Source organism: Caretta caretta, chromosome 6 (genome assembly GCF_965140235.1).
Source record: "Caretta caretta isolate rCarCar2 chromosome 6, rCarCar1.hap1, whole genome shotgun sequence".
NCBI lineage: Eukaryota > Metazoa > Chordata > Testudines > Cheloniidae > Caretta > Caretta caretta.
Window position 1 is genome coordinate 23,905,476 of NC_134211.1, and position 22,676 is coordinate 23,928,151.

The 22,676-nt window shown below is 47.9% G+C and overlaps 1 protein-coding gene across 1 annotated transcript in view; it reads right to left on the reverse strand.

Moving 5' to 3' along the window:
• CTSD (cathepsin D) overlaps window positions 1-21,268 on the reverse strand; it is a 33,345-nt gene extending 12,077 nt beyond the window's left edge. Inside the window, exons 1-4 of the mRNA XM_048852821.2 lie at window positions 21,093-21,268; window positions 17,295-17,451; window positions 6,689-6,812; window positions 3,535-3,653 (exon numbers count right to left, since the gene is read on the reverse strand). Coding sequence (XP_048708778.1) covers window positions 3,535-3,653; window positions 6,689-6,812; window positions 17,295-17,451; window positions 21,093-21,154 — 462 coding nt within the window. The 5' untranslated portion in view covers window positions 21,155-21,268. The remainder of the gene's footprint in view (window positions 1-3,534; window positions 3,654-6,688; window positions 6,813-17,294; window positions 17,452-21,092) is intronic.
• Between the last annotated feature and the right edge of the window lie 1,408 nt (window positions 21,269-22,676).

Here is a 22,676-nt window from a genome sequence, read left to right on the forward strand (position 1 = left end):
TGCTTAAACAAGAGCAATGAAATATTTGACAGGCCCGATCCCCAGCTGGAGCAATGCTGATTTACGCCAGCTGGGAAGCTGACCAAAAACTGCTAACATTTTGACATGCACCAAGGTAGCCAGGCATGCACGCACTTTCAGGCTTGAAGCCTAAGAGCATCTTTAGCAGAGCAAAGGCATTGGGTTACAGAACTTTCCCTCTTTAAGTCACTTGTTTGGCTCCCATCCAGGTACATAATGATCAAAAATCATTACTAGTGGATGCTTGGTTGGTGGCCTCGCTCCAGTTCCTTGCAGAGAGGTCTCCCGCATCACATCCTGCAATTGGCACCATAGTTAGCAGCCTCAGCAGAAAGACCAAAAACTGAAAGGGGCATGAAGGCTGAAGGCCAAATCCTCAGCAGGTGTAGGGCAGGGTAGATTCAATGACTTCAGTGGAGTGGGGTCAATTTACCCCAGCCAGGAATCTTGCCTTGAACTCGCCCTTCCTGCTGTGTGGCTAAATGAGGACTTCACTATGCAGGGCCATCGGCCTAGCACTCAGTTGTCTGTGTTTTCTGTCCTGTTCTTGTAAAGCACCCCCTAAGCTTCCTGTGAAGCTAGAATCCCCTTGGCAGAACTTGGGATCACTAGCACTCTGGGAGGCAGGGGTTCCCCTGCTACAACTGCATTCATCGTTTGTTATTTGGAGTACGATTCCCACCTCCATCAGGAAGTCAGAAGGTTTTCTACAAGGCTAGTGAATCATGGGAATAGGCTTCCAAAGAAGGTTGTGGAATCCTCCTCACTGGAGGTTTTTAAGACCAGATTGGACAAACACCTGTCAAGGATGGTCTTGGTTGGTCCTCCCTCACTGTGTGGGGATGGACTAGAGGACCTCTTGAAGTCCCTTCCAGCCCTACATTTCTGTGTTTCTATTACCTCTCATGGGGTGTGTTTCCCTAGGATGTTCAATAAAGGTTCAGGATGCCCAGAATTACTGTTTAGGGGCAGGGGTTTAAGGGGAAAGCAGAGAAGGGAAAGTCACAGTCCTCCATTCCCTCTCAGCTAGTCAGCTGTCCTTGCCAAACACCCGCCAAGGCAGACCAACAGCTGGCAAATAGTGACTTTGATGGAGCTTTGCTGATATCAACCAGCTGAGGATCTGGCCCAGCTTGACGGCTGCATTTTAGGTCTGGCCTCAGACATTGACAATGGCCCCCATTTCACATCTCTTGTGCATCCCAAGCCTCTCTCGGACATCAGTGGGAATTTGGGCTGTGCAATGAAAGCAGGAACAGGCCCAGCACGGGAAGCCACTTAGGTTTCCAGCATTTAGCGCCCCACCTCTGAGAGTGCCAGGAACCCACTGCACTGCTCCCTTGGATTGTAAACTCGGCTCATCACAGGACAGACTTCGATCACTTAAGCACACAGGGAAGCTGAACATTGCAAGTTGCAATGGCTGCAGAGAGCTCCCCCCCCCCCCCCAGGCAGGCTCAGGAACAAACTAATTAAAAAGAAGGCATTCCAATGATAATTTAAAAAAGCTGCAATTTTCCTTCTGACTCATTTCACTCCCTCCATTAAACTGGAGGGCACTGAAACCTACCAACACAATCCCATAAAGCCAGCTGCTTTGGATCACCGCCCCACTCCATCATTGGAGCAGCTCCTTTCAAATTGTCTCTTCATCTCTCCCGTCACCTGCGCCCAGCTCCCCCCGCTGCTCTCTCCCTGCAATCCTCCAATCCCACGAACAGCAGCCGACTGCACAGGGCAAAAGCAGACATCTCTATTGGTGCTAGACTTTTTTTTTTTTTTTAAACCTAACAGAAGTGGAACATTTATTGCTAAATGCAAAATGACTTCACTGGGCAACAGCCACAAAATCCTTGGAAGGGGTTTTAGTGAATCCTAGAAGCTGCAAGGTTGAAATGGAATGACTAGGGTCTAGAACAACTCTTAGAGGTGAACGTTGTGATGCCAGGGATCTAGGCATGGGAGCAGGGACAGAGAGCTAGAATGGAGGGACAGGGATAGCATTGGGCACTGCAGATCTCCCAAGACCAGTGCAGTACTTGGGGGTGGGAATAGGGGGAGGAAAGATCTACTGGTTTTGAAGGTCAATCCTTGCTTATTGTGGGGTGGCAAATCCTCTCACTCGTCCGGGCAATACTGACGGTGAATCTTAGCAAGAGGAAACCTCACTCATGGTGTCATCTGACCACAGTGAGACTCTGCCCATTGAGGATTCATTCTGAATCAGTCCCAGAGTCTCCTGTTGCTTACGGGGATAACACCTACAAGGGAACGTTCTGGCTGTAAGTCAAGTATTTCTGCACTAGTCTAGAAAAGACTCTGGCAGAGGGGAGCTAGAGTCTAGTCCAAGCCAGATGGGAAATTCAATTCAGGCTGTTCTTCTGCTCAGTGTGGGGGGGTGGGGGGGAGGAGGAGGAGGAGAGAGAGATCCCCTTCTTTTGATACCAGCAGACTTTGTTAGCCAACACTTTTCAACTGGGACAGGCACAGAAAATGCCAGTGGATTTCTGGGCCTACCTAAAATAGGTTTATAGACTATCTATTTTGCTAAGCAAGTTTAGGGCTCTCAAGCCAGCACTGAAAACTAAGGCCCAGATCCTCAGAGGTATATAGGCTCCTAATTTGCATGGATTTCAACACCTTTGAGGACCTCGGCCTACGTAATTTGGAAGCCCAAGTCCCAGTGACTTTCAACAGGACTTGAGCTCTAAGTCACAGCTGTGCTTCGGAAAGCCCGGAGCCCACGTTTTCAAGAGTGATGAGTGATTTCGGGCATCTCATTTTCTGAGTGCCTCACTGGAGACACACTGAAGTAGCCTGATTTTCAGAGGGTGGATGCTCCGCACTTTCTGGTAATCAGGTCCCTTCAAGTTGTCTCAAGTTGAGTGCTGGGGTGAAAAAAATAAAAAGATGCAGTCCCTCCCCCCAAAAAAATCACAGGTCACTTGAAAGTGTAGGCCCCAAGTTTCTACACAGAAGCAAAACTAATGCAATACAGGCAATAGCAGAGCAAGCTTACCCCGGACTGCCTCAAGTCTGATATGATGGAAGTACCCCTAGTGGTGGTAGAATGGAGATTAAACTACACTCACTCAATGCTTAGCCTCGCCAATGAGATCTGCCAATTGCAATGTGGACATGTGTCCCTAGGGGAGGTGGACTGAGATCCCCAACTAAGGTCCTGACTCAGCAAAGCACTTAAGCATGTGCTTACCTTTAAGGAATAGTGGGATGCAGTCTTTCCTAGTGACTAGAGAACTGGACTGGGAGTTGGAAGACCTGGGGTCTATGCCTAACTACTATTGGTCTGCTGGGTGACCATCGGCAAGTTGATTCCCCTCTCTGTGCCTCAGTTTCCCCACCCTACAATACCAACCTGTGTAAAATGCTCTGAGATCTGATGAGCAGTGCTAGGTATTACTAAGTCCCATTGAAATCAAGGGCACATGCCTGAATTCCTGGCTCAACGAGGGCCTACATGGGTTGCAGAAGTGAAGTACAGTCAATACTAACCCCCACAACATCCTGGCTGAGGTATCCAGACAGGCTCCCGGTTCCATAATGGATGGCGAAAGCTGTGCCGTTCTTCTGGTATGTACTGGATTTGGAGGAGTCGTATTTGTGATGGATCACTGCAGCGAGGAATAGGAACACAGGAGGTACACAAAATATGAATGCTGCTCAGCAATTTACACAGTGCGTTGCCTGTCTGAAGCACTGGTCAGGCATTAGCTAATTAACTGAGTGGGTCAAAAAAAAAAAAAAAAAAAAAGCTGTCAGGAACTCCTAGAAATTAATGTCACAACCCACCTGAGAGATGTGATAGAGGATCCTCCTTTTACAAATGGGGGGGGAGGGGAAGAAGCAGAGAAGTGAAGGTCACACTAAAGTCAGTGGTGGAACATAGATCAAGAAACTCACGACTACCAGACTCCTAATCCCACCCTCATAGCTCCAGATCATGCTGCTTCCCCTGCTCTTAGAATTAAATGCATGTTGAAGGAGAGGGTAAGCAGAACCCTCATTCTTACATATGCCAATTCCAGAATGCCTTATAAAGCATTTCTAACATGCGAGCAATTCAATGATGAGATCCAATTTAGCAGTTGAATAGGATTTGGCTACCGGATTTGGAGACTAGACTACACATGGCTGATATGTCAGGGGACATTAGAAACCAAGAGAGTGATGCTCAAGTCACCATAATGGCCCCAAGAGGAAGATGCTTTGTGCTCCGGAGAGTTTGGGTGAATTTAAGTATATACAGGTATTAAAACATTAATTTTTGTATTCACTCATTTAGATCACATAGCGTTTCTTTCTTAAAGGTGACCTGGAAAAGATTTTTTTAAAATATAGGTTTTCTGCCCTTCTTTATAAATATGGCCTGGAAGGTTTTAGTTTAAAAAAATTTTAAAAAAAAATTGGGGAGGAGGAAGAAGAGGGAAGAAGGATGTCTTCCCCCATTAGAGTGACCAGATAGCAGATGTGAAAAGTCAGGACAGGGAGTAGGAGGAGGTGGGGGTAATAGGGGCCTATTACAAGAAAAAGCCCCAAATATTGGGACTGTCCCTGTAAAATTGGGACATCTGGTCACCTTATCCGCCACGCCTATTTGTTTTATACCTTAGAAAGTTCAGGAATTTTATTTATTTCTTCCCCAGTTTTGCTCAAGGGTCTAAATGGATGTCTCAGCAGACATTGATTGTTTTTAATTATAAGGCTGGAGACAAGAAGTCATTAGCAATGACATCCTTGCTCCCAAATGTTTTTTCATCCCTGGAATTAAATAGGTCAAAAGACACACAAGCCAAAAAGATGGAACCTGATACATCACTGCCTGGCACCTTGTGCATAATCACATCTGTGCAAACTCAATTCCAGTTTGGGAGCATTTTACATTTGCTTTGCACTAGAGTAAAATGAGCGATGCAAGGTGCAAGTTGAAAATCAGGACCACAGAGCTGTGAACAGACCAGCTAAAAATCTCTTCCCCTCTCAAATGCGCAGCTATCTTACTCCTGGCTCTTGGGTTGTCAACCTTTCCCTAGCTCTCTAGTTGTACAAAATCTCCAAGACAGACCAGTCCTGAATCAGAGAGTCTCCAGCCTAGACAGGGCCCAAATCTCCAATATATAAAAACAAATGGGAAACAAACCCACTAAAAAAAAAAAATAAATATTATATATATATGTTATACAAATATTTTATATAAAAATATTCATCCACCGGCCAAACCACTATGAATCACAAAGGGCACAAGTCCAATATTCACCTTCTTCCCCCCGCCCCCCGGCTTTGCAGGTCACCTTTCATGTTGGAGAAAGTGGAGCCAACAAATATACATTCTGCTTAAGTAGCACATTTGGTGGCTTTTAAAAGGCATTTTACCACAGTTGGGTTTGACATCTTCTTCTTTGGAGATTTATTATACTGTAACATCACAGGGCGAAAACCTTGTAATTCGTAAGCCTTTGGTTCTAGCCACAACATTTTTAAAAACATAGTTATTATTAATTATAGATCCATAAACATGTGCATGCATAGTCTGGGCAGTAATAAACTAGAAACTAGGACAGTTGGTATCAGATCTAGCAAGATAGGCTTTTTTGACAGCATTGAGCAATAGGACAACACAGCTATAATTTGGGGAGAAGCAGAGCGACACATGGAATGGCTCATTACCCAATCAAGGTCATTCCGAAAATAATTAATGTGAGTGTGTGTGGGAGATGGGGGCGGGAAAAAAGACAGAACAGGAGGAGAGATGGGAGAAGGAAGGGCCATTAACTTGATAGCTCACGGGACCGGGACTCAGGACACACAGGTGCTATTCCTGGCTATGCTTGTGACCTTGGGCACGTTGCTTCGCCTTGTGTGTCCCATCTGTAAAATGGGGATAACGATATTGACATCTCCTTTGTAAAGGGTTTGACCTCTACAGAGGAAAACGGCTGTAAGAGTTGGAACATTATTGGTGTTTCTATTTCACTCACCCCCCACCGCCAACGCCACTCCCCCATTTTAGGTGGGCCATTGAAAAACCGTCAGCATAGACTTTCCTTGTCCCTTGCTCCTTCAGTCAAAGGGAACAAGGGCGCCAATGCCCAGATATCAGCACCGTGCTCCAATAATGCAGTGAAACTATCATCACAGGGCAAGAAAAGGGCTTGCTCTGGTGAGCCTGAAAAGTGCAAAATATAAAAGTCTACAACCTCCAAACCCCTGGGATTGGACAAACTTAAGGGGAAAGAGAAAGGGGATTCTTATTTTGAAGACCTAGTGGTTGCAGGTGCCAAAGACAGGGACCGTTTCGGTGTATTCCCAGTGCCGTGTCTAGCTTAGCCATGCTGCAGCTGCCTAAGCTGGGGAAGCCATTCTGGGGACTGGCGTGCAAAGGAGAACACAGAGAGCCCTAAAGCATTCAGTGCTTCACTTGGGTTATTCTCCCTGACTGCTCCAGCTGGCCCACTCATGGGCCAAGAAGTCTGCAGGACAGACTTGTTTGGAGGATGCCGGTTGCCTTCTGGATTTCTCCCTTGAGTGGTCTGACCTTCCGTCCCTGGTTTGCAGGGTGGCTCTTTGGTGCCTGTACTGGATATGCAAGGAACAGGAGACTGCTAAAGGTCATGAAGACAGGCAGCTATACAGCACAAGAGCTACTTACAGCAGGCGATGTCCAGGAGGTTGCAATGGACAGAGGGCACCCAGAGGTTGGACGATCCAGTGTCAAAGACCACGGTGAACTTTTGCGGTGGTGTCCCAATACCAATCTCGCCATAGTACTGAGCCTGGGGGAGAAGAGGAGCGCAGAGAGGAGTGTTAATACAGATGAAAGTTTCTGGAGACAAGGAGGGTATTCTCGCTCAAAATTGAATTGAACCGGATAATCCTCTGGGATTGATGCATAAATAACTTAGTGGTGTAAGACTGCAATTGCAATCCCTACTTCTCCCAGCAGGAGTAGGGAATGGTGTAGACAAGTGCTGGCGGTAGCGAGCTCATAATCACTCCAGTACCAGCCTCTTCCAGAAGGAATCACTTATAGTGAAGGGCATAGTAGTGGTGAGCTCACTGCTGCTCCAATCCTAGCCTCTCTCAAGAGGAATTAGTGTAGGAACATGGGCTGCGGTAAGCTCACAAACCCAGATCCTCAAAGGTAACTAGGAGCCTAACTGCCATTGATTTCAGTCCTACAGCAGTCTGAGCCTCACACAGCAAGAATCACTGAAAGGAATAGCAGGGAATCCAAGAGATACAGGAGCATCGGAATAGGTTACAGCGTTTGCAGGTTGGGTAGGAGTCTCCCTCTCTCCCCTCCACCCAAGCCACACAGTTACAAAGTGCTGAACAGAGAGATGGACTTGTGATGAAAGCCCTACAGTACAAGTCATAAGATCTGGGTTCTGTTCCCAGCTCTGCTACAGACTTCCTGGGTGACGTTGGCCAAATCACTTGATCTCCTGGTGCCTCCGTTCTCCTTCTGAAAAAAAATGGCGGTAATAATATTCCCTTCACCTGTCTTGTTCATTTAGAATGTAAAAGAGTCTGTTTCTCACTAGGTATTTGTACAGCACTTAGCACAATAGGGTCAAGGCCTCTAGGTGCTACCATAACACAGACAGAGGGAAATTCCTCAGAGAATACCTGGAAGTTACTACACTTAGACACGGAATGAGACTAATAAAGAAATATTACAACTGGAAGTAAAGTGACTCTGTCATCTCCCAAGTACCCCACCTGCTGTCAGTTCTTAGCAGGTAGTAACTAATGTCAGCCAGGAAAATCCTGTGCGAAACAGAACAGGTCCTTCTAAATCAGTACGTGAAACCCCTGTGTTCTATGCTCTTCCAGGTGCCCCAGCATGGATATGGGGCCGTCGCCTTCCAGCTCCTCCCAAGCATAACAAAACTGTACATAGATCAGTTCCTTTGGCAGATGGATGTGCACCTCTGTGGTGGTTTTATCCTGCCTAGACAAGCCTGACATCCCTCTAGTTTCTTACCAGCTCACTCCCACTCATTTAAAAAAAAAAAAAAAAAAAAACACATTTATTTTTTAAAATGTAAAACAAAGCATCAGCCACAAAAAGTTGGCTGCCCGCAGACAGTACCTTGGGCATCCACCTCCCTGAGCTTTTGTTCTAACTCCAATATGCAACTGTAAGTAGGGCTAGATTACACTTGCTTGCTCCTGTGTGCTGGGTAGGTAGATTTCCCAGGTTAGGGCCATTAGCTTCTGCTCATTTGAAGTTTTCATTAAAATAAGAAGTTTCTAATCCTTAGGACAGTGAAGAGAACCCTGCAGCTGTGAACCAAGTGTGTACTGATGCAGTGCAGCCTGAGTCTGGAGACAGCCAGGTGCCTCTGCAGCTGATCTTCACTCTGCCAAGCTGCAGCAGAGTGAAACTGGACCACAGGTTCGCCAATTTGCATTGTTGCCATTCCAAGAATCAGGTTAGTTTCAGCTCTGCTGACACTGGGAAAAGTTGTAAGTAGCAGCAGCATACATGAAGCTAGTCACTGGGCAGTGGAGAGGAGTCAGGACTCGTAAACAGGCTGAGATAGAGGTAGAGTAGCAGTGAACTTTCCAAGCACCCTTGCAGCTTAAAAAAAAAAAAAAAAAGGTAGGTGTGAGAGTGAGAGAAATGCTCAGTTTCCCTTCCAGCAGGGAGGGGATAGGTATAATAGGGAGTACACAATGATCACCTACTAGACCTGCAAGCCAGGGATTGGTATGAAAGAAGCCCTTGAGCAAGGATCAAAGACAGAGATTCCAAGTAGGACTCCAAGGAGCTAGACATGGGGCTGGCTTCTCACATGGGTAATGCCTTCCCTTCGTTCTTACCAGGCTTTGGCTAGACAAGATGGGAGAGGTAATCTCTTTTATTGGACCAACTTCTGGTGGCTAGTAGTTTTAGTCCAATGGTACACAGAAGTCTGGAAAGATTTTCAACCCCTATTTGTGAGTGAGTGAGAGGGAAAAGATAAGTTAGGAAACTCACAGAGACATGATGATTTGTTTATTGCAGGGAGGTGAGGGGGAGGGAGAAAGAAAGCAAAGATAAAAAATAGAGGTGAGAAGGCAGAGAAGTGGTGGAGGGAGAGAAAAGGAAGATCCTAGGCAAATGCTGAAGACACACCTCCATCTACTATAGGAAAGAAACAAAAAGGTGGAGTGAAGCCAGGAAGGAAACACAACTATTACAAAGTGAAAAGAGGGAGTAAGGTGAAAAAAAAATTAGAAAGCCAACTGGCATTGTGACAATTACAGTGCACAAGAGTCTGATTCCCGCAAATTGCAAGAGGTAGGAGCGGCAGCACAAGTATTTCCCACCCTGGCTGGCAGGCTAGTAGGGATCAGAAACTTTTCAAGCGTCAAGCGTAGGAGAACACAGCTCCCCTGAGCCAGGGGGTAGCAAGAGATTGCACTAGATGTGCCTGGAGGAGTTTAACGAAGGGGGGTGGGAGAGGCGTTGTCAGTATTGTGGGGAAAGAGCTGGACCAGCAGTTTAGAAGCAACCTTGGAGTCTAGTTTATCAGCCAGCTACATGTGCGGGTGGCTGGATGCCCTGGACTGCAGCATGCTGAACACAGAGATGGCGGTACAGAGTACACCAGTTAGGCAGGCCTGGCGCTCCTGTTCATGCGGCATAGATGGCATCCCCGAGCAGCAGCAAAATTTTGCTTATTGTTATAGGAGCGATTGCAGGGAGGGAAGGGCAGTCCCCCTCCAATTTATGGCAGAAGGAAGTGGAGAGCTGGGACAGCCCTTGGGTGTGAGGCACACAGATGCTCTGGGTTTGCTTACTGGGACTCTCACATGATGGAGGACATCTCCCCACCTTCCTAAAGTTTATTCCTGGTGTTGGGAACTATCAGGATTGGGGGCAAAGGAAAGCCACACACCATGGATTGTTGCACTGTGCGGAGAGGGTAAAATGGGGTCCAGCTGGAGCTGCTCTTCCCCCTTCTTCTGACCCAGAACTATGCAAGGAAGTGCCTCACCCCAAAACACACACTCCGGGGGCACGAGGACGCAGATGGTGACTTCCCCTGGCCCTTCCTCCCCCATGTGGTCTTGGGGAAAAACTGCAGTGAGAAAATCAGCCGGAGGCTCAAGTCTAGCTGGTAGGAGCAGGTACTGAGGCAGCCAAAGCAGGGACCAGACATACCAAGAACTTCCTCTGCCGATTGATCCGACCCTATCCCACTGCCCAATCTCTTCACCCCAGTTCACTCTACACCTGCCCCTCTTAGCCTTTTGTTCTCTGTCCTGCCCCCTCACTCCTCTTCCCCTCACTTTTCTTTCCTCTGAATTTACTCTTCTCCCACGCTGCACCGGTCTGGTCAATTTGGACTGTAAACTTGTTGGGGCAGGGACCATCTGCTACTCTGTGTTTGTACAGTGCCTAGCACAGTGGGGGCCCCAGGCTTGATGGGTGCTTAGTAATAAGGGACGGCTAAATAAAATAAAATCTCAAAATAAAATAAAAATCTAAAATAAAAATCTCAGGCCCTGATCCACAGACAATCAGGACCTTAGAGGGAAAGCTATGAGGAAGGGAGGTCAATTTTTGCCCTAAAACACCCTCCAAACCTCAGGGTCCTGATTAAAAAGGACACTGCATTGTATAGCCAGCTGCAGTGAGGCAGGATCCTAAGTATTTAGCAGTTTTGTAAGGCAGCTCAGATCACTAAGGAGTTAGTGATCCATTATAATAAACTGTAATGGGGAGGCAGTGGTGCTATCCGATTATTGCTAGAACTCAAAAAAATTAACCCCTTATTGCAGGCAAGGAGGGATTAGCACGGGACACATGCCTGACTACATCAGTTTATGGAATCCTGAGCATGATTCTCTACTGCCTTGCCCCTGCTGTGCTCATTTATACTGTCCCCAAGTGCTAGCCAATAAACATCCCACTAGCTTACAGTGGAGTAGGGTTTGTAAGGCATAGCCACATAAGGAGCAAGGTAGCACAGGATCAGTCTTCCCCTGACCAGCAGTTCTGGGAGACGGACCAGGAAAGCCCATTACTAGCAGCATGGCAGTGGGCTGAATGGAAGCATAGCCAGAGCGCAGCAGGGGAGGCTGAATAAAATGAAATGCAGATGGAGCGATGTTGGCTTTTTGTTTTTTAAATTGCCTTAACTGAAGGGGTTTCACACACAAGAACTCATCTGATCAGAATAGCCCTGGACCAGCTTTCCACCGGGTTGCCAGCAATACGCTGACTTGCAGTCACAAGGGAAGGCAGCGTAGATGGGCCAATGATTCAGCACTTTTCCTGTGTTGTTTTCTATGTTTTTTATTTTGCATGGTCACCAAAGTTTGTCCAAACCCAGCACGCCTCAAAGGTCACCCAACAGCTGTGCTGAGGATTTTCACTTCTCTGCATTCTTCCAGTGGGGAAAAGGAGCCACTAGACAGTGACCCAAAGATCAGCTTACTTTAAAGCACTTCCTTAATACTAGAAGAGAATGACCCTGGGTCGATGCAAAGACCTCATCTACACCTTAACTAGAACCAAGTCAGGGGACCCAATTACAATCTTGCCCCGTGACCAGATTACAAACACAGATACTAGTTGATGTAACCAACACGTAACCCTGTAGTAATTGAGTCAGGTGACCAAAGTGTTGTAACAGGTACTTGACTGGGTTAAAAAATAGAAGTGGTCACAATCTGAAGAGAAAAATCTCCCAGTCCTTTCTCCTTTATTTGATCTTTTGAAGCATCCTTCCGTTACCCTGCAAATACCTCTCCACTAAGAGTGACAGATTTCCACTTGTCACTGACAGTCATGGTCAAATCCCCTCCATGTAATGGGCTATTTAAATTTTTGCACATTGCCAGCCAGAGCACTGTAAAAGCCTAATCTGTTAGCAAGGCAACAAGGTGGAGGAGGTCGTATTTTTTATTGGACCAGCTTCTGTTGGTGAGAGAGAGAAGCTTTTGAGCTACACACAGCTCTTCCACCACAGAAGATATCCCCTCACACTCCTTGTCTCGCTAATATCCTAGGACCAACATGCCTACAACACCACTGCAAATAGCAAGAGGACAGACAAGAAAAGCTTTGTAGACTCCCTGACTTCCAAAGGGAGCTTGAACTTTGGGAACGGAGCTGATCTTAAAACAAAAAACAAACAAAAAAACCCACATGCCAATCCTACAAGGCTGACTTTGTACTGAATTTGCAGCAAATCCAGTACAAAGTACTTAAAAACTAACAGATACTTAAGTGCTTCGCTGGGTCAGTCTCCATCACAGGATTAGCTGGGCCTATATGGACTAATGCCTTCAGTCACATGACTGTCACCTGATCAAAGTGTAGGCTAGAACTGGGGGCTTGAATCTTTGACAGGCTCAACTCACCCTATGACAGGGCCACAGAACTTAGACTCAGGGTTTCTTTAAGTTCTGCCGGCTGCAATGGAGCCCCACTGGGCTGTTCTGGGACCTGAGACAGGAATGCAGCTGTACATTAGCCACACACCCCTTCTGTACGTCACACCCCTATGTTGGAAGTGGGATGGGCGGCCCACAGCTGCTAGGCCAGTTCTATGCCATCTGGAGATTCCTAAGGGGAAATTCTTAAGGTAGCCGGTTAAGCCGGCTATAAGATTGCACCAGTCTCACAGCGCAAAGCAAAGCGTTCTCCATGTGAGCCATGATCTGGCCAGTAGACGCTGCTCAAGGAACTAGACAGCTAAATGTATACACTAGAACCAAATAGATGCTGGGAAACCCAGAGGAAGTGCTATGTGCTTTAATACGGATGAGCTTCACGGAAGAGGTGCTTGAAGACCTGAATGCAGAGATACTGCTTCCCTCGGCCAGGGAGGGCATCCTAGGTGTAGGGATGCAGGAGAACTAGGTCAATACAGTTAAGAAAGCCATGGAGATACCACCTGTCATGTCACTCTCATGACATGACCCACATCTCAATGGCATTGCAATGCAGGGTGTTCAGTCTCCATTGTGCATCATGCCCAAATGGCTACTTCTGCTGAGGAGGTTTAGAGGCTCCCCCAGTCTCCTAGCACTTTGGGTGGGGTTCTGGCACACTGTCAGGGTCTCCCTACCTGAAGGCAAAGGTACAACTGACCCCCCCCACCCCATTCCCCACTTTCTTGCACCAGAAAGGGAAAAACCAAAACAAGCCATTGGAAACAATACAAAGCTGACTTTAAGGCATGAGTTGTCCATTAACAGGAACAGACGCAGAGTATCCCCTTATGAGTCAATACTGGGTACCATTCTGTACCATCTGTGGGCCACAAGTTCTGGGGGGAGGAGAACAAAATGAGTCACCGGCATCCTGGTCAGCGGCAACCAAAACTCTGAGAGGGGCCTCTTGGGGAGACTTGGGCAGGATCTTCTGCCCATCTAACCAGTGGACACTGTCCAGATTGGGGTGACAAGCAGCGATGAGCGGTAGAAGGAGGGTATATTTCAGGGGAAGGGATGAAACCTTGTTATTTTTAAACTCTTCAGTCATAGGGCATGCAGAGCTGGGTGGGAAGGAGAGGGGGCATTGCCCGGAAGGGAAAAAAAAAAAAAAGGTGGGGGTGGGCTAAGAAAGACACAGCTGATATCATGCACAAGAACTACAGTGATCCCTTCTGCGAATCCTCTCCCACCCAGTGGTTGGGCCCATGCTACATGCTCTTTCAGATGGAAGGAGAATGTGGTCTGAGCTACATCACTGCCCATCACACTGACTAGTATGGTCTCATTATTTCCTTTAACCACCCCACGCTCATCTGTTTCCACCTGTTGTCTCTGGCCTTTTTGTTAGATTGTAAGCTCTTTGGGGGCAGGGACTGGTTTTGCTGTGTTTGTATAGTGCCTAGCACACGGGGGTCCTGGTCTATGACTTGGGCTGCAAGGCGCTACAGTAAGACAAATAATAAATCTGCCCTGCCACAGCTCCTGGGGTCCAGTGTTCTAGCCTGATGTCACAAGAGCAGCACAACCAAATCCCTCTGACTTTCTTGTGACTTGAAAATAAACCAAAAGGGGGTTGAAATCATTTCTAGCAACAAGATTTGAAGATGGAAAAAAACAGCACCTGAGAAGTGACTTAAGTGTCAGCTCCCAACAGGCAAGAGCTGAAAATGAGGAAAAAGGTCTTTAGAAGAAGAAGCCAGAAATGTTTCGGAATCGCAGCCCCACTGTTGTGTAATCCCCACCTCCCTCTGTTTTGACATCGCTGATTAACCAATTGCGGTCCCTCCTTGCTGATCCCAAGGAAGTTGAGGGAGGAAGAAATTGGAAATCTGACAAGAGCCCAGGGGGCTGGGGAGTGCAAGTGAAAAGCTGCCAAGATATTCCCGTTCCCAGGAGAGCACTCCACATATGCAGGACGCGACATGTATGGTTGTTCATAAGTCTGATGCCTTCAGGTCTGGGAGCTTTAAAATTCCACCTGTCCTGTAGGAACCAAGGCTGAATTGCCACTGAAATTTAGAGGTCTCATGTTTTGGGTGCCCAACCGGAGGCGAATTTTCAGAAGTGCTGAGCACCCACATATTCAATTGAAGTCAACAGGAGCTGCAGATGCTTAGCAACTCAGAAGGGAAAAAAGAGATGAGGCCACTTATTCACATTCAGGTTGGGTATTTAATTTTCAGCACCCCAGTTAGAAAAGTTTGGCATAACTAAACAGTCTAAACCTCCTGTCTGGGGAGCAGCGTGTCCGGAAGGTCTGACGAAGCGAGTGAGAGAAGGAACTAGGCAGGGGTGAGACTAGCACAGCTGTGGGGGAAGAGGTGCGATGCGATACGAATCAAGGGCAGAAACATGGGCAGCGCCAGAGCTGGGCAGATCACCGCAGCTGCGCTGAGCCCTGTTCTGGTTACGTGAAGCAGCTAATAGGTAACTTTCTAGAGGACAGCAGCATGGCTACTACGTAGGAGAAAGAACCTGCTTCAAAGGTGGGCCCTTCTGGAAGGTTCTGCCTGCAGTATGAGAGCTGAGTCATTTACTGAGGATGGATAAAGCCCTCGAATGAGGGTTTCTCACAATGAGGCCCTGTTTGAAAACACCTGATCCAAAGCCCATTGAAGTCAATGGGAGGCCTACATTTTTAAGAACCAGGGATAATGCTGGCAAGGGTGATTCAGCAGGATCCAAGCTGCGGAGGTGGGAAATGACCTCTATCCTGGTGGAGGGTTGCCTCTCCTATCCTCCCCTATCATTCAGGCACCCATTGCCTCCCCGATGTTTGCAAGGCATTTTCTTTTCCATCTGCAGGGAAAACACTTGCCTAGATCCTGGCTGACAGTGTCACACAACAGCCCTAATCATGTTGCTGATTCCCCATCAGATGACCCAAGCTCACATCCCCCTTTTGTAATCTGTTTCCGGTCATGTGCCAAGAGGAGACTTCAGTAAACAATTGCGGCCTTGAATGCTTGGGGTTTTTCCCTCATGCTAGTGTCAGCACTACTGGTATCAAGGGGTTAATATTATAATGAGCATGTGTGCCAATGCCCCCTACTGGATGGAAGAGGACTATAACCATGTTTCATGGATCCTATACTGCTAAAAGCTAATGCAGGTTCCCCTTAATCCACAAGGGGACAATTCCTTTTGAAGTGGGTTCTGAACCTCCCTCCAGCATTCAAGTTACATAAAGTCCCTAGCGAGGCTGAGGATAGGCAGCTTCCTGAATATCCAACATGTAATTTGCTCCATTAATGAACTACAAAGCGTCTGTGTGTGTCCAATGCAAACCCAGGTAGTGAGCTTTGATGAAAGGAACCCTGCACTCTCAAAATATATGCAGTGTTTTACTAAAGCAAAATGGCACATACATTCTGTTTCTGGATTCCCTTTTCACTTGACCCTCATCAGTGCTGCTGCCAGTGTGTGGGTGTGTAACATCTGCCTTGTTGTTTTCTTGAGTGCCCAATCTCAAGTGCACTCAACAAGCCAGACTTTCCAAAGAGCTCATGGCCATTTTGACAAATGCTCAGCACCCCCATCTGGGGTCAGACTTTCAAAACAACTCAGCGCCCAGCAGCTCCCATTGTGATTCCTATGGGCTTAGGCTCTGATCCAGCAAACGATTTAAAGCACATGCTTAACTCTAATGGGACTACTCAACAGCTTAAAGTAAAGCAGTAATGCTTTGCTGGATCTGGGCCTCGAACAAACAGCAGTAATTGTTCTTTTCATCCATAGATAGCACGGCACTTTACAAAGGAGATCAATATCGTTATCTCCATTCTACGGATGGGCAAATCACTTCCCACCTTCATTTCCCCAGCAGCTCAGTGATAGAGCTGGGTTCTATTCTTGGCTCTTACAGATTCCAGCCCAGTGCCCTGGCCACAAGGACTAGTAATACTAACAGCTACCTCTCCCTCCTGCTTGACGCATTCAGTGAAAACTACAATTTGTTATGCCCTTGCATCACAGACAGCGGATTGTGGCACCACCAATCAGGCAAGAAGTTGAAAGGTCTGATTATAAAGGAGAAAGCTTCTACTGACAGTCAAAGTTTGGGTAATTAGCAATGAGGGGAAAAGAAATAGGTTACTGAAGCTGTGAAGACTGTTTTAAAGCTCTCTTGGGTGTGGCAGCGGGTTTATTAAAACTGCAAATAGCTGTAAATAAGAGGAGCTCGCCCTTCAAACTGTTGGCTCCTCCATTCCCTGGGAGTCTGTACTGCATCTGTGTACTCATGTAGTGCTACACTTAAAGGCCTTCTCCTCCCCCTGAAGCCAAATGAGGCATTGCCATTGATGTCTGTGGAAGCAGGACTAGAGTCTAAAGGATCAAATCTTCAAAGAGAGAGTTAGGCAATCCCTGCAACAGCTCTGTAAAGGAGGTATTATCACTGTTTTACATGTGGGTAAACTGAGGTAGAGTAAGGAGCTTGCTGCAGAACTGAGGCCCTGACTTTGGCAGGGTGAGTTTCCTCGGGAGTGGATTTCCACAGCACTGGATGAGAGAATGTGTCTGCAAACAAAAAATACTGCCCATGTGCAGGGGCTGTTGAAGGGATAAGGCCTGAGTGCAATTCAATATTCACAGCAAAGAGTCAGGCACTTGAGAAGCATTTGCAGCAGGATGAGTCAGCTATCACTGTGGGCAAGCAACAGTCTCTTTTTCCCGTCCTTGCATGCTGCAAAGAGGTGCCGATGACAACAAGTTTCCAGGTTAATGGTAGACCCTATGCACTGAGACAGGGACTCCCTGCAATACCATGCTGCCAAATAGAGCAGTGACCCTGCAGAATCAGCTGCTGTACTTACATCCATGTAGTTCTTGAGGGTCTCCGGGGTGGGATCCCCTATGCCAGGCACACCCAGCTTGTATTTCAGGAATTCGCCCATGGCATTCAGATCGGGGATTTCGCTTCCGGCTTCATTTAGGATGCGGCGCACCGAGGGGAACTTAGTCAGCGGGATTCTGTTTGGGAACGAAAGAAAAGCACTTTGCCAGGTAAAGCAAGTAACCCTGCCAATGCCACACAACAGCATCCACCTCCCCTACAGGCAGGGCTGGGCCCCATGCAAAGCAAGTGATCGTTTGGTACGCAAGGAGTGCTCAGAGGTTCAGTAGCAGTCTTACAAAAATCCAGAACATGCTGCTGTTTAATGTTCTGAGGGACAGAATTTTCCCTCCTCCTCCCCTCTCCCCAGGGTGACAGCACCTGTTTCTGTTGATCTGTGCATACAAAGAAATGCACACCAAGGCCTATAGGGTTCTCAGGAACACATCTTCTGCTGGTGCAAAATGGCACAGTTCCATGGGAATTAACGGATCTGCCAGTTTACATCAGCAAAGAATTTGGCTCCTAATGTCAGCAATGTTTACAGCGCAACTCCCAGCCTGGGGCAAACTTCGACAAAGTTTATATTTTTCTGAAGCCTACTGTCAGGTCTTCTTTCTGGAGCCTTAATAAGAATACCTAGCTCTTCGTGTTTTTCATGTGTAGATCTCAAAGTGCTTTAGAAAGGAGGAAACGGCAATTATCCCCCAAGATGGGGAAATTGAGGTAACTGAGGTACAGAGACTGACTTGCCCAAGATCACACAGCAGGTACTTGACAGAGCCAGGAAGAGCACCCAGGTCTCCCAAGTTGAAGCCCAGTGCCCTATCCAGAGAGCCATGTTGTCTGTCTCTCTCGATTCCCAAGGCCTGTGTATGAAGAGAAGCACTCATTGCTTTCCATCCGGGGCATGTCTACTACACTTCCAGCTGGGGAAGTGTGCGTCCTTGAGCTTGGAACGGCACCCCAGGTCCTACTGTAGACATCCCTGAATGAGCCAAACTTAAGGTGTGTCACAATCCAGCATTTCTAGCATGGGCTGCTTCTAAGAGTTGGAAGCCTCACCTCAACTTCAGTGACCCACATGAGTTTGTCTGTGCGTGGAGGGGAGGTGGGCTACCAGCACCGGAAGAAAAATAAAATATCAGGACGTTTGGGTATCACCGTTATTCCCTTCTCCTCCTTCCTTCCCTCTTTGGGGAACTCCCCTTGTTCTTTAAGGCCCTCTTCATACCAGAAGCAGAACCACGCTAGTTCTAGCTATGTTCCAACACATAGAACAGGACATTGTTTTCATGACAAAGGCCTGGATCCAAAGCCCACTGATGTCAATGAGAGTCTTTCCATTGACTTCAGTGGGCTTTACACCAGGCCTCCCATTAGCAGGGTGCTGGATGAATATAGAAAACAGAACATTCTTGCCCTGAAGGGCTTATAAAACCATGTTTGGGGAGGCGGCAGGAGTGGTGTACAGCGCTGTTTAGTTTGGGAAAAGGATTCCCTGTTCACTTGAATTAGGGAACCATGCTAATGATAGTTACTGATCCAGCCTCCAGATCCCAGCATAGGCGACGCCTCAGCGATTTCACTCAAACAGGGAAAGCATTTTAATGCTCAAGGCCCCTGCGCTACTAATGATCTTCTGGAGCCAGTGGCTTTGCTCAAGAAAGTTGCCCCTTAAAGTGTGGCAGTCAGCCTGCTCAAAACCATCCATTCTCCTCTCCCAGGGAGGCCATGCATCTGGATGCTGCTGTGTGTAAGGACTCTGCCAACTTTTCTGGAGTTTCTGTATTTCAGGCCCTGTCCACGCTGGGAAACTGACCGTGTTCTTGCCAGCGGTCAGGTACCATGGCTGTACTGGTTGCTGATGGCCAGCAACAAGAGTATAATTTTGTTGAAACAGTTGTTGAAAACTGCTCAGAGTCCAGAAACAAGGGAAGCACAGGAGGGGCTCTATGCAGCAAACGATAGCTCCAGTATCAGGCGGTTTCCCTAGGATCGAAGAGTGGTAAAGTCAATACTTATGTAAAGGCACTTCCTTTGTTGGTCATGATCCAGTGCAGATAAGAAAAGTTAGTATATTGACAGAAAGCAGACCACAGCTCACAGAAAATGAAATAAAGGAAGACAATTTACAGCTATTTTGCTTATGATTTAGAACTTTGTAAAGACTCCACTGAGGTTCAATTTGAGAGGACAACTATCCCAGCTTGGCACTCCCTAGATCAGACTCCTGACTCACAGGCCCTCATTCACTGCTGTCCAGCACCTAGAATAGTTATTTTCACTAGTTGGGGGTTGTGTGTGTGTGTACACTACTATTCTGATTGCAAAGCATTTTACACACACTTTGCGCTGGTGAAACTGACTGTGCAAAGTGCAGGGCCACAATGATCAGGCTCCTAATGTGTCCGGAAACTCCCACTTCTGTATCACAGATCAAAGCAACAGACTTCAACAAGAGGGCACATTGTTTCCACAACACAAATCCCCTGGTCAAGAGCTGCTTGCTGCCAACAAATCCCACAAATTCACTGCTACCTAGTTCCAGAATAAATGTATATTTTGTGGAGCGTTTTGTTTGAAGTTAACATATTGACTGCCAGTTTCAGCAACAAGAGAAGAATATTCCTGACCACTAAATAACTCTCAAATCTTGATGATCTCTCAGACGTTCCATTGGCCTTCACAGGAGCCAAAGCCTTCCAAGCCCTGATTTTCAGAAGGACTGAACACCCACAATTCCAGCTGAAATCAATAGCAGCTGCAGGTGCCCAGACCTTCTGAACAATCAGGGCTTGGAAAGTTTTGCTCCTGTAAAGGTCAACAGAACTTCTGAGAAATCATCAAGACTTGAGGTTTTACTTAGTGGTCAGGAATTTTCTCCTCTAGACTGTCAGTTTCAAGTGAAAGTTAACTCAAAACAAGCCCCACCCCCCCAATATACATTTACCTTGAAACTATGCAAGAATGAATTTGGGTGAGCGACCTGAGCCCGACAGGTTTGTTTCCTGAGGACCACATCCTGCTTGACGCCGTGCACCCTCAACTCTAACCAGTTTCAATGGGGAGTTGAGAGTGCTCAGCCCGTTTGCTGGATTTGGCCCTGGGGAAAGGTGACTGGGGAAACAGCTGCAACACATCCAGGGTGGCACACTGCATGCACCTAACTTCTGCTTAGCAGTAGGAAGACACTATAAAGTGCACCTCATGCCTCTTCATGAGGCGAAGTATGCCCTTGGAGAGGCAGGCGCATTTCCCAGGGGGGAAGCCCATAGAAAAAGTCCGGGTCTAGCCCAGGACCAAATTTGAACTCACGCTGGGTCAGATTTTTTTTTTTTTTTTTTTTTTTTTACTTCTTTGCTTAATTCTCCCATTTCCAGCCCCTGCCGGGATGCAGGGAGGCCGGCTCTTTGATTTGGTAGGAGTCTACCTGAGTCTGCAGCTAATTCCTCACGTCAAGCCCTAATCCCCCATGAGCTCATGATGGGGGAGAGAAATCGCAACCGCCCAGGAGCGAGAGACACACGCACATTCCTAAGCAACAAAGACCCTGCTTTCCTGCAACCCTCCCCAGTTACCGCAGGCAGCCGGGCAACGGGCAAGCCCGAGCAGGAGGGCTTCTAACACATACGCCCCCAGCAGCTCTTTGGCGGAAGGGGTGAGCGGCTGCTGTAGCCATCGGGCTCCTAGCCAGCACCTCTGTTTACAAGGACCCCACCCCGGGAGCCCCTAGCGCCTGCTGTCCAGCCGTGCCCAGCTGCAGCCCTTCCCTCACCTGATCAGCGCCGAGCATGGGAGCACAAGGGCCAGGAGTAGGAGAAAGGAGCGGAGCCCCATGGCTGCTGCGGAGCGGGCTCCCGGCGCGACCTGGGCGGCAAGCCGATCCGTGCGTTATCCAGGGCAGGGGATGACTGAGCATGGAACCCTGTGACTTTGGGATCAGCTGACGGGCTAAAAGTGCCACTCCGTGTCACGTGATCACCGGGGAGGCGGCAGCTGGGGAAGGGATTTAACCCTGCAAACGCCACGATCAGGCGGAGGGAGGTAGCTGAGGGCTGCCTGCGGCCAGACTTTCCGGCAGCAGTGTCGCTAACCTAAGCCTGCAAACACCATGAGTTAGCCCCTTCCTCCCCCCCCCCCCCCCATCCCGCCACAGAATATCACGAGGCTGCCTTGGATTGCTTTGCTGTCTGGCTTGTAATTTGGACCTTGGTCACAGGTTTCAGGCTTTTCTCTGCAGTCAGGAAAGCTCAGAACTTAAGAAAAAAAAGTGAAGAGTGCGATGCTGGTGGACTCACACTGTTTACGAAAAACACCAAACGTGACAAGACTTGCACTGCGATTGCAAGAATTTGCAACACTGGTAGAGAGATTGTGCCATGTCTACCTCCCACTCACAATCATATAACCTTCCTGTGGCAATCAGGGCAGCTACTGGCATGGAAAGATGAGATCAGGGAAGTATTTAATGTATTTGTACCTGCCTGTTAGTCTCTCCCAGCGTATGCAGTGTGCCCAGCCATTTCATAGCCTCGTTATCAGTCAGGTGAGGAGCCCCTAGCTCACCGTGGAAATAAGTCAGGGGGCACTCATCAAGGATATGCCACATAGCCCGAAGTTAACTGCTTCTACCTGGTGGTGGGTCGTTAGAGGAACCCCCTTGGAAGAGACTGGCTGCACAATGGCCCTGTCCTGTTCGAAATCGGTTCAGGGATGACCCCACGTGTCTTGGCAGGTCAAAACGTGGTGGGCAGATGGCGAGAGTGATTATTAATGACGGTCGTCATCACAGACCTCTCGTTACGCCAAGCAGATTCCACCATGTCTTGTGGTGGCCCAAATGACCACAAAGGGCGCCTAGAAGATTGGTGAATTGGCAGGTGGTTGAAGAGGTCAGAGTACTGAGGCAAGTTGCTGTTCTCACAGCAGGAGAGTCCAGGAGCATGATGTAGGCCCCTTCACGGCGAATATGGGGTGGTGCAATGTTGCTAAGTATTGGCAGCCATGGCAATGGAGTTGCACAAAAAGTCCCCATAATATGCATAGCTTTGTTAAGCTCTACATCGAGCAGCCTCGTGTGAGACAAGCGACACCAGACAGGAGCATGCACTCTGCAGCTGAATAGCAGAGGGTAAGGACTGACGTTCTAAGCATCCCTGCGCTTCGAACTAAAGATTGTTAGTGCAATTTAGCAGCTAGAAACGAGGAGGAGGAGGGGACAGCAGCACGAGAGCTGCTAGCTCCCTGCAGACCACTAGCAAGGGCTTTGTGGGACACCCATGGTGTATGGACCACAATTTGGGATCCCTGCTTAGGACCTTAGCAAAATTGCAGTACCTAGACTCCCTGGGCCTGTAGG